The 13,336-nt window shown below is 41.7% G+C and overlaps 1 protein-coding gene across 6 annotated transcripts in view; it reads left to right on the top strand.

The window, feature by feature from the left end:
* Positions 1 to 11,752, top strand: part of VPS13D (vacuolar protein sorting 13 homolog D) — a 107,576-nt gene extending 95,824 nt beyond the window's left edge. For all 6 annotated transcript variants that reach the window (XM_037380140.1, XM_037380142.1, XM_037380139.1 and 3 more), the window contains 3 exons: positions 2,794 to 2,925; positions 7,612 to 7,852; positions 8,683 to 11,752. In XM_037380140.1, the coding sequence (XP_037236037.1) occupies positions 2,794 to 2,925; positions 7,612 to 7,852; positions 8,683 to 8,814 (505 nt within the window). In that variant the 3' untranslated portion in view covers positions 8,815 to 11,752. The remainder of the gene's footprint in view (positions 1 to 2,793; positions 2,926 to 7,611; positions 7,853 to 8,682) is intronic.
* Positions 11,753 to 13,336: the final 1,584 nt, after the last annotated feature.

Here is a 13,336-nt window from a genome sequence, read left to right as displayed (position 1 = left end):
AATTCACTGTGGTGCCTAGTTCTGTTGGAAACAGTTTCCCAGTTGGAAACCCGTGTTCGCTGGTGTTCCCAAGGCTCAGGCCTGACTACGAGGCCCTGCGCTTTCCTTGCAGATACCCCTTACGGTACTGCAGGACATGAGAGAAAACAGCGCGGCTGAACCTTTATCTGAAAGGTGCTTAATGTAAAAGCCATTATGCAGTGGTGTTGCTCACTCCCATACGGATGGTTGGCTAACCTTCCTCAACCTGTGACAGGAAAGTAAAAAGTTACTGATTGGTCGATAGTTAATTAAAAACTACATTATGCTTCAGACATTCACTCTTTAAACTTGTCAACAGAAGCTACAGGTGCTGTAGAGTGCTAGGAGCCAATGGGGGCTTCCTGGATAACCGAAATTTTGCCATTTTACTGCTTTTGGAAGTCAGGAAGTAGGACAAGCAGCAAGATGCGAATTACACTGGTTGGAAACCTGTAATTTCTTTGGAAATTTGCCTCATCTTTTTGTGTTTCATGAAGGCAAATACATACTTTTGTTTACTACTGTGTAAGAATCTAATGGGTAAAACAGGCAGTTATTTCTTCTCCTCTGGTGCAGGTTCAGAATGGTAACAATACTGTCATGTAACTGTGCCTGGTACAGGTGAACCCTGTTTATATCTGAAAAATCTAAGGGGCAGGAGAGGTGACTTGCTCTGGAGTCATAGTGCTTAACAGCGAGTTCTAACCACTGCATACAGCTGTTATTCAGTGGGATAATGTCAAGTTATACATAGGTGGTGGAAGTCACCTATTTACCTGGTGTTTAGGTTATTCTGATTCAGGGAAGTGCTACTAATGGAAGAATATGGCTTTAAGACATTGTACATTTTGCAAATGAGGAAAACTGAGTACCTTTATGCAGCAAACTGCAGTTTTCATACTGGTGTTTTTTAGCTTAGATGCATAACGCTGTAATTAACTAATGGGCGTCTAATCAAAAGCAGCAGCAGTGTAGCAGGACAGGTAAAGCAGTGAGAACATCTGTCAGCAGAGGTAAAACTGAAAATTTGACTGGTCACATTTAATGACATACTGGCACTATTAATGACAACATTTGTTACGGTTTCTTAAGCCCTTGCTCTGTTTCACATTCTTTTAGTTGGAGAATTTCCACTTTTCATTTCATCCTCCCTGCTGACAAACTGACTTTCCATCTTAGCATAACCATAGTTCAGCTGAAGTAAGTCAAGAGCTTTTTGTCTTTCCTGAAATTTCTCTCAAAGAGGATCAGGGATAAGCACTACTCTGAGCCACTGTAATTTGTTGTGCAGATCAGGGATGTAATAATCTCATTAACAAAATCAGAACTTACCAGGTAGCCATAATGCATTAAAAATATAAATTGGCTTGTTTTTCTCCACTGTGCTGGAAAGCCAGTATCTTTGGCTTCTATACCTTGTTTGCAAAATACCTTGTTGATACCAGACAGAGCAGTAATAGCCAAAACAGAGGCCAGTTACCCAACGGGAGAGCAGCAAAGATGGTATTAATTCATTAGTGACGTGTAGGAGATTCTGTTCCAGTAACATTTACTGCATCCAAGAAGGGAAGGGGCAGAAAAAAAAAAAAAATCATCACCATTAAAAGTCAAGGGTGTCAGAGGCTCGAAGGAGAACAAATTTTAAAATGGTGGATGGGTTTCCAGCCTGGGACAGGACTGCTGAAAGGGAAAGGTGACAAAGAATCAAGGCTCCAGAGAGAACATCTGCAGAAAGCAAAGCTTACGAGGCAAGTACTCCTGTGTGCTATTGCCAAGCAGCTTAGACAGAAAATGCGTTGTTACACAGGACTTTTTCCCTGTCTTCTGATCACAAATGATAGCAGCAGTTCATTGTACAGGATCTTTACAAAGAATCAAGATAGGAAATGGAGAGCACTGGTCAAAAATGGTACGCTTGCCTTGGAAAATTACTAACAGCGGTAGCCTGAGAGAGATATGAAAAAGCATGCAGCAGCAGACCCAGTGATGCTGCTGGGAACGGACAGAGATTAAAGCATGGCTAGGCAGTCTGTAACACAAGTCTTCAGGGGTAGGGCGTTCCAAAAGCTTAAAGGAATTCGGAATATTATTTTTTAACAGAATACCATTAAGGGAGGAACCTAGCCTGCAGTTCTTTAGCACTGTGGCCAGTATCAACCTCTGATGCCTGTTAGGCCACACATATGTGTCTTTTCTGTCTTGGGTCTTTTTTTTTTATTATTTATTACTGTCATTTTTTTAATAGACACCCAAGAAAGGTAAAGTATGTTAAACCCTACTACAGAGACTCCAATTAACCGTGGATTTTTATTTTGTCTTAACTGCATGTTCCTATTTCTAGAACCTTCAGTTCTCAAACTACTGACGCTGTCCATCAGTGTGAGCTCTAGGTTGATGCACTCTTATTTTCTGTAGAAAAGTGAGAAGAAACAGTCCAATCAGTAAAACTCTGCCGATAAATAGATCCCAAAATCTGCAGACATTATACTCACTTCAGGTTGCTTCTTCCTATTAATTTAGCACAATGCCCCTTAATTGCAGAATAAACCTGGGAGACATTTCTTTGAAATGTAAAACCATATGAGCAGACACCACGCCTTCCAGATCAAGAACTACAGAATCCACATGCTGCATTTGTGAAGCCCTTGTATTTTTAAAGGCTTCGTCACACCTTGTGTTTCCAAATAAGTAAAACTTTGTGTGCTGACAGGTTGAAGTGGAAGGAAGAGCGCTGCTGTTGCACTCATTTTTCTGCATCTATTTTGCACGTAGGACCCAGGCGGAGAGAGTGAGAAAGCCACGCTGCTGCAGAGGACCTCAAGGGCTCTTGCCCCGCTATTTGGAAAGTCAAGCGGAAGGACAAGAACAGCTGTTCAAGCTGACTGACAACATCCAAGATGAGTTGTAAGTACTGACTTAAAGTATTTTAAGTAGTTCTGTTTGCTGGCATCGTATCTTCCATGTCTGTGGGGAAGAGGGACTAAAAACTGCTTCACACGCGCACACGCGTGCAGTTAGCTTGTTTTCTCCTGGTACCCATGAGCAGCACAGTGTGAGCACCTGGTGACTTCCACGGTGGCCTGCCCGGTGGCTGTATGCAAGTGTCACTGCAGGTGCCACAGGTTCGCTTGTCGCTTACTGCCTTTGATCACACATCATGTAGAGGCTGTGGAAGAGTCGGAGCCTTGGTCTGTTGACTCCTCCTCCTGTTAATGTCCCTGGTCCCCTTCTGTCATTACAAAAGATGAAATCTCAGTAAGTTTCCTTGGAATCGCTAGCCCACACACGATACGTGTCCAACCCTCCACGTCACTGACAAAACAAGCGCTTGTTTCAAGCCTGTGCTCTCCTTCCTCTGTAACATCCGTACAGGCAGAACCAGTGCCTCTTCCCCTACCTTCTGTTTCTCACAGCCCAAAGCCTGGGAGAGTGGCTAGTGAGAGCGGTACCTGAGCCACCAACAGGCACACAATGTGTCAGAGGTGGCTCTGGTTTACATGGGAGAGAAGCTGACTTGGGATACTATGGTGGTACATGTTATTCCTAAGCTGCAGCTGTTAATGACCAAAATAACCTGCAAAATATTTACATTTTTTTCTCCAGAAAAGTCAATACCGAGTAATTTGAATGAGTAATACGCTCAAGGTGCACCTACATTTGAGTGCCCTGGATATGGGTTCATGAAAGCAAGTGAAAACAGCTATTAGTGGTCAGGTCTGAAAACATGAAAAAAAAAACCACCTACAGAGTGAATGCATGGGAAGACCCGTGTACGTGTTTCTGTCTCTGAACTTGGCACTGGTGAGGCTGCACCTTGAACACCGAGTTCAGCTCTGGCCCCTCGCCGCAGGAGGGACGTCGGGTGCTGGAGCGTGTCCAGAGCCGGGCAGCGGGGCTGGGGCACCACTCTGGTGGGGAGCTGGGGGGGTTCAGCCTGCAGAGAAGGGGGCTCAGGGGGACCCTCTCGCTCCCTGCAGCTGCCTGACGGGAGCGGGTAGCGAGGGGGGGTCGGGCTCTGCTCCCAGGTGACAAGCGACAGGACAAGAGGGAACGGCCTCAGCTTGCACCAGGGGAGGGTCAGGTTGGGCATTAGGAAAAACATCTTCACCGAAAGGGCTGTCAAGCGCTGGGACCGGCTGTCAGGGAGCTGGGGGGGTCACCACCCCCGGGGCGCTTAAAAGATGCGTGGATGTGGCGCCTGGGGACATTCTTTAGCGGTGGGCTTGGCAGTGTCGGTTAACGGTTGGACTCTGTGAGCTTTAAGGCCTTTTCCAACCTAAACAATTCTGTGATTGTACGGGAGATGTCAGTTTGTTGGATTGGGGTCGTAAGGCGTAATTCATTACTTAACCTGCTCTCCACCACAGCTACCTGAACAGCTGTTTTCAGTGGAGAGTGTAGGACACTGTGTTTTGCATCTATCATCCGTCAGAGTATCTGCCAAGGCAAAGCAGTGAGAACCACGAGGTGAGGCTCGTGGGGAGGTACCAGCTCAGCACCTTCATCTCACCCGCATCAGTGGTCACTGAAGCCACAGGCCGCTCCAGCACTCGAGCTTCTACCCTCAGCTGCCTGGGAGGAAGAGCCTGTGTGCTGGTGTATCTGCCACTTGCGGCCTTGTGATCTTACGCTGTCGTTATCCTGGTTTCATCTCGTTTAAGGGTCTTCATGCATATACAGTCTGGCTGTTCAGGAGGGAGAATTTAAAGAGCGCAATTTGTGACTAGAAAACGTTGTCAGCTTTTTGCAAGTGTACTCCATAAGCAGATCAGTGGGCTTTTGTCATCGAGTCACGCTGTTCATTCACTGTGACTTTCACCATTAGGAACATCATTCAACAAGAAAACAGTGTTTCTTGTCATGGAAAATAAGTACAAAATTATGCCTCTGACTTTTATCCTAGTATCATAATCAGAAACACATTTAAAGACCTGATTATTTGCATATTTTCCTTCAGAGTTAAATCCATAAAAGGGGGTTTAATACCTTGCTCTACTGTTCTAACTAAATGTTTCCACATTTTTTTCCAGTTAGGCTCGCTGTTTCACTTCTGGAAAATATTGTGTAATTACTTCCTGATGTTGTTAAAAAACCCACAGATTCTCCAGAGATCTGGTTGCTTCTACTTTGTTCTACTGGATCATGTTTCATCTAATTTTTAGTTTTATTAATTTGAGATCTTTCTAATAGTGTAGAAGTATGGGTTTAAAAAAAAAGTACTATCTTGAAGTAGTATCTTAAAAGGCTCAATACCCATTTTGAGAACTAGGCACAGAGAAGAAAGCAAGAGTTGGCAAGAGAAAATGGGTAATGATGCATGACTCAAACTTAGAACAGAATGTAGAACTTGAACTACAAATTAGCTAATGTTTCTGTGCTTCACCATTAAATCACTGACCTCTGTTTCCATACGTGACACCAGTAAAAATCGTGCATGGAACATTAGATATATAACCTGTTGTTCTTATGAAAAAAAAACCGAACCCGAACTCTGATCACCCAGTTCTTTCCACCAAACTTTGCAGTGGCTTTCAGTGCTCCAGTTCTCTCTGTGGATGTCCCTCATACCGTGTGCTGTGACACCCTGCGTTGGGGAATAGGTGTTCTGCTTTTGTGGGTGTACAGACCCCTCTCAGGTTTCTCAGCATTGCTGTGACAATTGCAAAGCACAGCGATACAGTATTAGGGGTTTCTGATAATCGCCTTTTCATCTGCTTTCCCTGCTGGGAAAGTAGCAAAGCAAAGCAAGGTGCCAGCAAGCTTCCTCTGGTTCCACTCCTAGTGGAGCCTGACCCCAGTCAGAGCTGGGATCTCTGTAAAACGCTGTACTTGCTTTCATCTGCCTGGCCTAAGGAACAAGGCTATTATTCTGCAGACCATAACGCTGCTCTATTTTAAAATTAAGTTTTCTATGACACTTCATAAAAAATACCACTCTCCATCCTACTTAACTAACTTCAAAGACAAAACCTTGCCCCAAAGTGTTTCAACTCTGATGGAAAACTGAGGGGCAATTGGTAGTTTCAGTAACTGCTAACATTGCTTTTCACCTAGTTTTTTTTAAGGCAAAATACACATTTTTGTCCATTTTGTTTTACTTAAAGGAACACAATTCAATTATCCTATCCCATAGTTTTATCCAAGGTTAGAGCTGGGCAAAGTACATTGCAGGCTTTTTGTATTGGAATGGCTGTGCTTTTCTCAGCGCTTCGATGAAATGTAAGTTGTTGACTGCAGTAAGCGTGTGTGCCTTTCCCAGATTTAGGGACCTAAGGGCATTTGTCCGCTGCCGTGGCCAGGAGGCGTAGGGCAGGGAAAAGACCATTTCAGTTCAGAGTACCATCTTTCAGAAGACTAGTATTAGAAAATTACTGGGATTATTCTTCTATACCACAGAAAGAAACTGTGATCTGACCTCTTGATATATTTTTGGCTATTAAGATTCTAGTTATAGCTCTGGGTTTATTTGGATATAGCTCAGAGTAATTTGTGCAAAGTGTTACTTAAATGGTAAAGCCGACAGTAATTTTGGAGATGGTAGGCTTTTCTTATCTGCCAAAAAACCCTCTCAGTACTGACAAAGTACTGTCAAAGATTGCGGTGTATTTTGCAGAATGTATTTGGACAACAGCAGCCAGATTTGTACAAGCAACAGTTCAGAAAATAGTAATTTTGAATCTACCTGACAGCATGAGGATCTTAGTTTTACAGACACGCTTCTGCTGCTGGGGGTTATTGGCACAGCATCATTACTCTGTTTAGCACACACAGTCATGATTTCATCCTCACTTTTCTGAATTTTTCAGCATTTTAGAAAACCCACTAATGAGGTTCAGAGGTTCATTTCAGTAGTAACTCAGAAGTGGGGGAGAAGCATCTGTGTGTGAAAAATCTATTTCATGTTTGCATTCCTTACTGTTATTTTTTTACACATCAATCTTTTCAGCCATCATAATTCTCAATATTCTTAACTCACTCTTCTCTACCTCTACTATTCATCACTCAGGCTAATCTCTCTGGGGAAACCTGCTTGCTGCTTAACCTTTCACCCCAGTGTTAAACAGCTAATTTCTCTTTCTAGCTGTGACTCAGGCAGCAGGTTAAACTTGGTTTTTGTTTTTAAAGGCAAGGGAGGTGTGTGGTAAAAGGAAGCACAGTAGGTTTACAGTGTATAGAAGGATAATGCTCTTGTCATAAATATCTGCAAACCTTTCAGGTATCAGCAGTGAAACTGAAGTTAGTTACAATTACATTGCAGTTTTAGGACTTGCAGTGTTCCAAGGCAAGGAAATTACTCTTTGTAAGCCTTATTAAAGGGTATTTTTATATGCCCTTTTAATGTTCAAAGCTAGAAGCCAGGCATTTAGTGCTAATATTTGATTTACAGCATGGTTTTTTTACCTGGGTGAGAGGGTACTTCATCAGCTTGATTTTTAGAAGAGTTTAAATTAAATACAGATGAATTGTACATGTTACGCTACTAATTTTTCTGAAAGACTTCTAAAGGTCACTGAAAGCATTAACAGGTGAAGACACTGGTTCGTTTACTATTTTTAGCTTCAAGTGAGTAATTTTTCTTTTTCTTCACAGCTTCATAGCAGCAGAGAACATAGACAGCTACTGTGTTCTCATTTCATCTAAAGCTGTGTATTTCCTGAAGAGCGGTGATTACACAGACCGCGAGGCCATCTTCCTAGAAGTCAAGTATGACGATCTCTACCACTGCCTTGTTTCAAAAGACCATGGGAATGTGTACATACAGTTGACGAAGAAAGCTGTCAATACAAGCAGTGGTGTAGCAATGCCAGGCCCATCACAACAGAAGCCAATGGTAAGGATCTAGCACCTATTGTTTCATTCATGCAGGGTTTCTTTTCCCCTTTATGCTTGTACTGGTGCTGGAAGTGTTTGTGGTCATTAGTGTTTGGTTTCCTGTGCTGGGTAACAATGAAAACTTTGTTCTGGTAGCAGTGGAAATAGCTGCTGCCGAAAAGGTTTAGGTGACAGTAGAACTTGCTTCCTGCACTCCTGAGAAAAGCTCAAGGCAAAATCTAAAATATTGCTGCAGGCAGAAAAGTTACCGTAGGAAATGTGTGTTTACCTGAGGAGGGCTTTTAACTTTAACATACATACATGAAGCTTAAGTACTTTGCTGTCTATTTACTCTAGTTTTCTCCTCCTAGACATAGTATTTTTTTACTGCAAAGTATCTAAGATTGGAAAGAGTGTTTATGTCACGCACATAAAAGTTAATCAGAACTCTCACTTCTAAAAACCCATTACAGGAGTTTTTTGCTTCATTACAGTAGTTGCTCAGGGGTCTGTTTTACGGGCAAGGTTACAAGCTCACCCCTGACCCAAGTCAGTTTACATTCCAAACAGACAAGCCAGATAAAAGGTAGAAGGGGAAGCAAAGGAAATCAAATATTGTGATGTTTTACTCTCATCCTAAAATACCTACTTCTATTTACCCATCTCTTTCTCTCTCACCTCTCCCTTACTTCAGCCTCAGCACTGAAAAAGAATCTCTACTGAAACATTTCTGTTCCTCACAGACTTCAAACCTAATCCCTTCACTAACTGAAGTTAATACAAAATACATACATTTTGCTTTAGACAACAGCAGTACCACATTAAGAAAAACTGCATTTCTTTTTGCAGGTGAAAGTGAAATCTGAAGTTCTTGCAGTAAAGCTATCTCAAGAAATAAACTATGCAAAAAGCCTTTATTATGAACAACAGCTTATGTTGAGACTCAGTGAAAATCAAGAACAATTAGAGCTGGACTCTTGAAGCCTCTCCCTTACTGCCAGAGTGAATTGCAAGGATCAGGCCGGAGCTGGTGGTGTTCTGTACCTAGAGAAAGTACCCCATAGGAAGGAAATAAATACGATTGTAGTATTTAGCTAAATGGAATCACTGTGCATAAGAAAATGAGTGAGGTGGGCTTTTTCTTTTTTTTAAAAAAAAAAGGCATTAGTTGTATAACAAAGATGTAGCTGAAATGCATTTGGTTCTGGGAGAAGCCCTGTATTTTGCTAATGTGTATATATGTAAAAGTGTTTCATGTAAATAAGAAAGTACAGACCAGGGCGTTGGTATAAATAGCAGTCTGTTTACTGTGTAAAGAAATTATAGGAGCTATACTGAGTCTTACTGCACTACCTGAAACTAGCCATTCTCTCTTTCTTTTCTTGAGAAAGCTGATATCTGCAGTGCAGAAATGCAGATAAAAGTTTAAAATAAAATTAAAGAATTAATTGCAGCTGTTGGAGCACAGACACCTGTAGTTTGGAGCTTTAACACTGTGATCAGGGTGCATCGTTTGGCGTTGTTTATTGGGGTTTTGGGTTTTTTTCTTAAATCACTAGCACAGCTAAAGGCACATGTACCTAGTGTTCCACTGAAATTTCATAGTTTGTTAACAAAAAGAATTGCATTTTGTTAAATACTGCAGTGAGGACTCACTAATTCAGTTACGTTTTTTAAATATTAGAAAACAAGACGCTGATTCTGAACACAGCACTCAAACCTAAGCAAAGTCTGCACCTCTAAAGGTCTCTGCTTCTAAGTTGTTTTAATACTAGTTCAAGTGAGCAGCCTTGGAAATCTTTAACTTCAGTTTTTTCCTTCACTTGGACTAAGTGTATATAGTTGGCTGGCTAGTATGGAATTCTGCTAGCACTGGAAATGCTGGGTGGGGGGGAGAGGAAACCACTGCATCATTTGTATTTGTGACAACCTCTTCAAAATTAAACTTTTTGAAATAATTAACATGTTTTTTCAGATGTTGTACATCCAATCAGTATTTGTCTCGATCGACTGGAACCATGCTGCAGATTGGGGCATGAGCGTACTTACATACCTTACTCGCAGGAACTAGGGACCTCCTTTTCGTGCCTGCTCCCTGGCGAGTTCAGCCACAGTGCTGAACGGCTGCGCAGGGTTTACGTGTGAACACACAACCTTCCTGTAACTGCTGAGTAACCTCTGTTCTAAAAGCATTATTTTGTAAACCTTTGAATCAAAGTAAGGCATCCACTATAGCTTTACTTTCAACTTAGTTTACCTTTTAATACCCTTTCCTAAAGGCATACGGGAATATTTTTAAACTGCAGGTTAGAATTAAACCAGTTCTCAACTCCTGTGAAGCAGAAGGTAGAGAATTATTGTGTAAGGAAAAAAAAACTGACATCAGTGGATGTGTGTATGATCTGTGACTGGAAATCAAAATCCGTAAAGGTCCATGACACAAATGAAACTGATAGAACACACCACTTTTGTATACTTCTCTGTGTAATTTTTAAGTAAAATGTAGAACTGGAGTGTATTGACTCAGCAGTGCTTTAACATGCCGCTCCTGCTGGACTCTGCTACCAGACTCCCTGCTTCTCTTCCCCTGTAAAATTCTTTTTTAATGCAGCGAATATCTAGCTGCTGAAGGTGGTAAGTACAGGGGGAAGGAAAATAAGGTAGTTTATTGCTGTGTGTTGAGAATTTACAGAAGAATGACTTGAATACTTAAGTTTTATAAACACTAGATAAGGAGCTGAGATGCAAACACATTTGAAAAATAGTTTGACAATACACACTTGGAGTTACCTGAACTCTTAATTTGCGTATTTGCTTATTTCTTTTGGACTGTGGTTAACCTGTTTGTTTGACTGTTGTTGATCACAATTAAACAGAACATTATTTAAATCTTTGAAAAGTGTACCCACTGATCACGGGCTACACCTGGCCCAGGTATGTCATGGTGCTGAGCCCCCCGGACAGCGATGGGCGGCTGAAGTTGCTCCACCGTCTCCCGGGAAGGTTTTCTCTGAGGGGCGCACACAGTGCTGATCACAAGGCATGATGTACAGCCTGGAAGCTGCACACTGCCTCGTTTAGCATTCCAGAACAAACTGAATCAGAACTTTTTTTTTAAAGCACAAATGATGTTATTGGTTGCTGTAACCCAACTATTTTTATATAATTTCAGAACTCTTACTGTGGACTTCCTATTGCTATTGGCACTACTAACATTATTAGTCAGTGAATAAATATAACTTTCTGATTCCAGGAGCCATACTCAAAAATAGTTTTCAGAGGACGTTGAGAGTCAGTTCAAGTCTCCAGCCTTCACTCAAACTCTTAAGCACTCAAACACAAGCTGTAAGCAGACAAAGACAACATCATAGTTCCATTTACCAAATTCTGAGCCTTCTGAAGACAGTACGCTTACCACACTCAGCCTGGTTTCACTGGAGGAGGTGTGACCGCTGCAGCAATGAAAGCGGATTCAGTCTTCAAATTGCAGAAGCTGGGGAGGAAAAAAAATTCACTGATGAGAGACAGCAGCAGAGCTTCCTCCCCCTGCCCACTGTCTTCAGCACACAGCCAATACAATTTAGGGAAGACAATGCTTTTTTATGCCTTTTTGCTCAAGTCTTTATAAAAAGCTGTTCACCTTCACACTCTGTTTAATAAAGATTAAATAACCCATCAACAATGCCGGTAGTATTTCAAAAACGCTGTAACCCATGCAGTGATGTGCTGAGGTAGAAGTACTTTGCTTTAACCTGTTAGCTCTGGGTTTACCTGTATTTTGCCGAGAACTGTACAACTTGTTCTCTGCCTACCCTGACCAACTTTGTGTTCTTGCTGGAGTTGCTGCTGAAGAAATCTAAAATTAAGATTATTGACATAAGATAATTCTGGAGAAGTGCAATAAACTTATTCCACCTACGCTCTTGACGTGTCATTGCTTGCAAAACCATTAATTATGTGCAGGAACAGAAAATGACTGTAGAGGACAGGAATGACTAATTGCCTAAGGTAGACACATGCCTCTTCAGTGGCTGAACAGCCCTCAAGACTGTCCTTACATCACACAATTCTGATGTTTGAGGTAAACCTGGACAATCCCCTGGAATGCTGGTTGTTGCTGCATCAAACCCAGACTTACACTGTGTTTCTCTTGTTTCTCTGAGCTGGGCACTCAGAAAATCTGCATTTGCAATGGTCTAGTGTTCCACAAGTCATTCAGGAGCAGGAAATATAGATGCTAAGTTGCTTAAACTTCAAAGAAAAAGCACATCTTTGTAAAGCAAAAATCCAGACATCTTTCTCACACAGCTGGATGACCAGCAAGGCTGATACAGACTTTTGTGCTACAGGAGCACCTCACAGTACATGTCACCTACCCATGCTATACAGTGCCACACTACGCTTCCAAAAAAAAAATAATAAAAGCACTTTCAGTAATAATATAATTTTATGCAGGAAACATGAATCCTAGTATTTTTTTAACGCTTACCCAGACCCATGCATTCTGCTGTCACTAAAATGAGACAGACCTGTGACTGAATTAGGTAAGCAAGATTTACTGTGCAATATATGCAGAAGAATACAGATGGCAATGCCATTTTATTCTAGAAGCAATTCTGGACAAGCAGAGCTACAGCAGTCGTTTCTGTTCTGACCAAAATCCACAACTGTGCTTGCAAGCTTGCATTTTGCTGCCCTGTATCTGACAAAGCAAGCAAACCACGGAGAATTACTGTTTTCGATCGTATTGGTTTAAGCTCTATGACACGCTTATAGCTAGCAGGAAGGTGACAAGGCCACAAAGAGACCTTTTTGCCTAGGAAAAAGTATTACTGGTACACAAGCCGGTACTGCAAAAATACAAAGATACAGGGAACGTGCATAACATAGCTGCTGAAAGAGGCAAATCCACACCACTCACCAGTACGTGATTTTTCTTCTTTTGTAACCAAAGGTTAATTGCCAGAGACAGTCCTTAGCTGGTAGCAGGATCTAGTACGGTACAGGTGGGATGAGTAGATGCGGTGTCTGCCCACTTGCTGCCTCTGGAAGAAGAGAAAGTAATCACCTTCTGAAGTCACAGAATGAACCGGGGAAAAAGTTTAGTAACTTTTAAGACACTACTCAAACCAGTGATGAGGTTCTACATGTACACACCATCTTACTATGGTATGATCAGGCTGAAACAGACTCTTTGTTATAGTCATTACTGGATCATAAACAATTCCGTTACCTGCTTAAATTAGCCATTTATAAATAAAGTCTAGGCAGTGAAACAGGAAATAGAAAACAAGGGATGCCTGAAATGAGGTAAATGGTGAACATCCTTCCCTTCTTTCTGCTCCTGAATAGATTTCCAATAAATCAGCTAGATGATACTATCTGAACTTAATAATGATACTTAAGCTGTGAATGCTGTTTACCAAAAAAAGTGCAGTGCTTACATTTTTGTGGAGAGACTGTAAGTGGCTAAATGGTCCACATCTCAAAACAGAAAAACAAG

Source organism: Falco rusticolus, chromosome 3 (genome assembly GCF_015220075.1).
Source record: "Falco rusticolus isolate bFalRus1 chromosome 3, bFalRus1.pri, whole genome shotgun sequence".
Classification (NCBI taxonomy): domain Eukaryota; kingdom Metazoa; phylum Chordata; class Aves; order Falconiformes; family Falconidae; genus Falco; species Falco rusticolus.
Note: the sequence above shows the minus strand (reverse complement) of the source record. Positions and strands in the feature narration are given on the sequence as shown.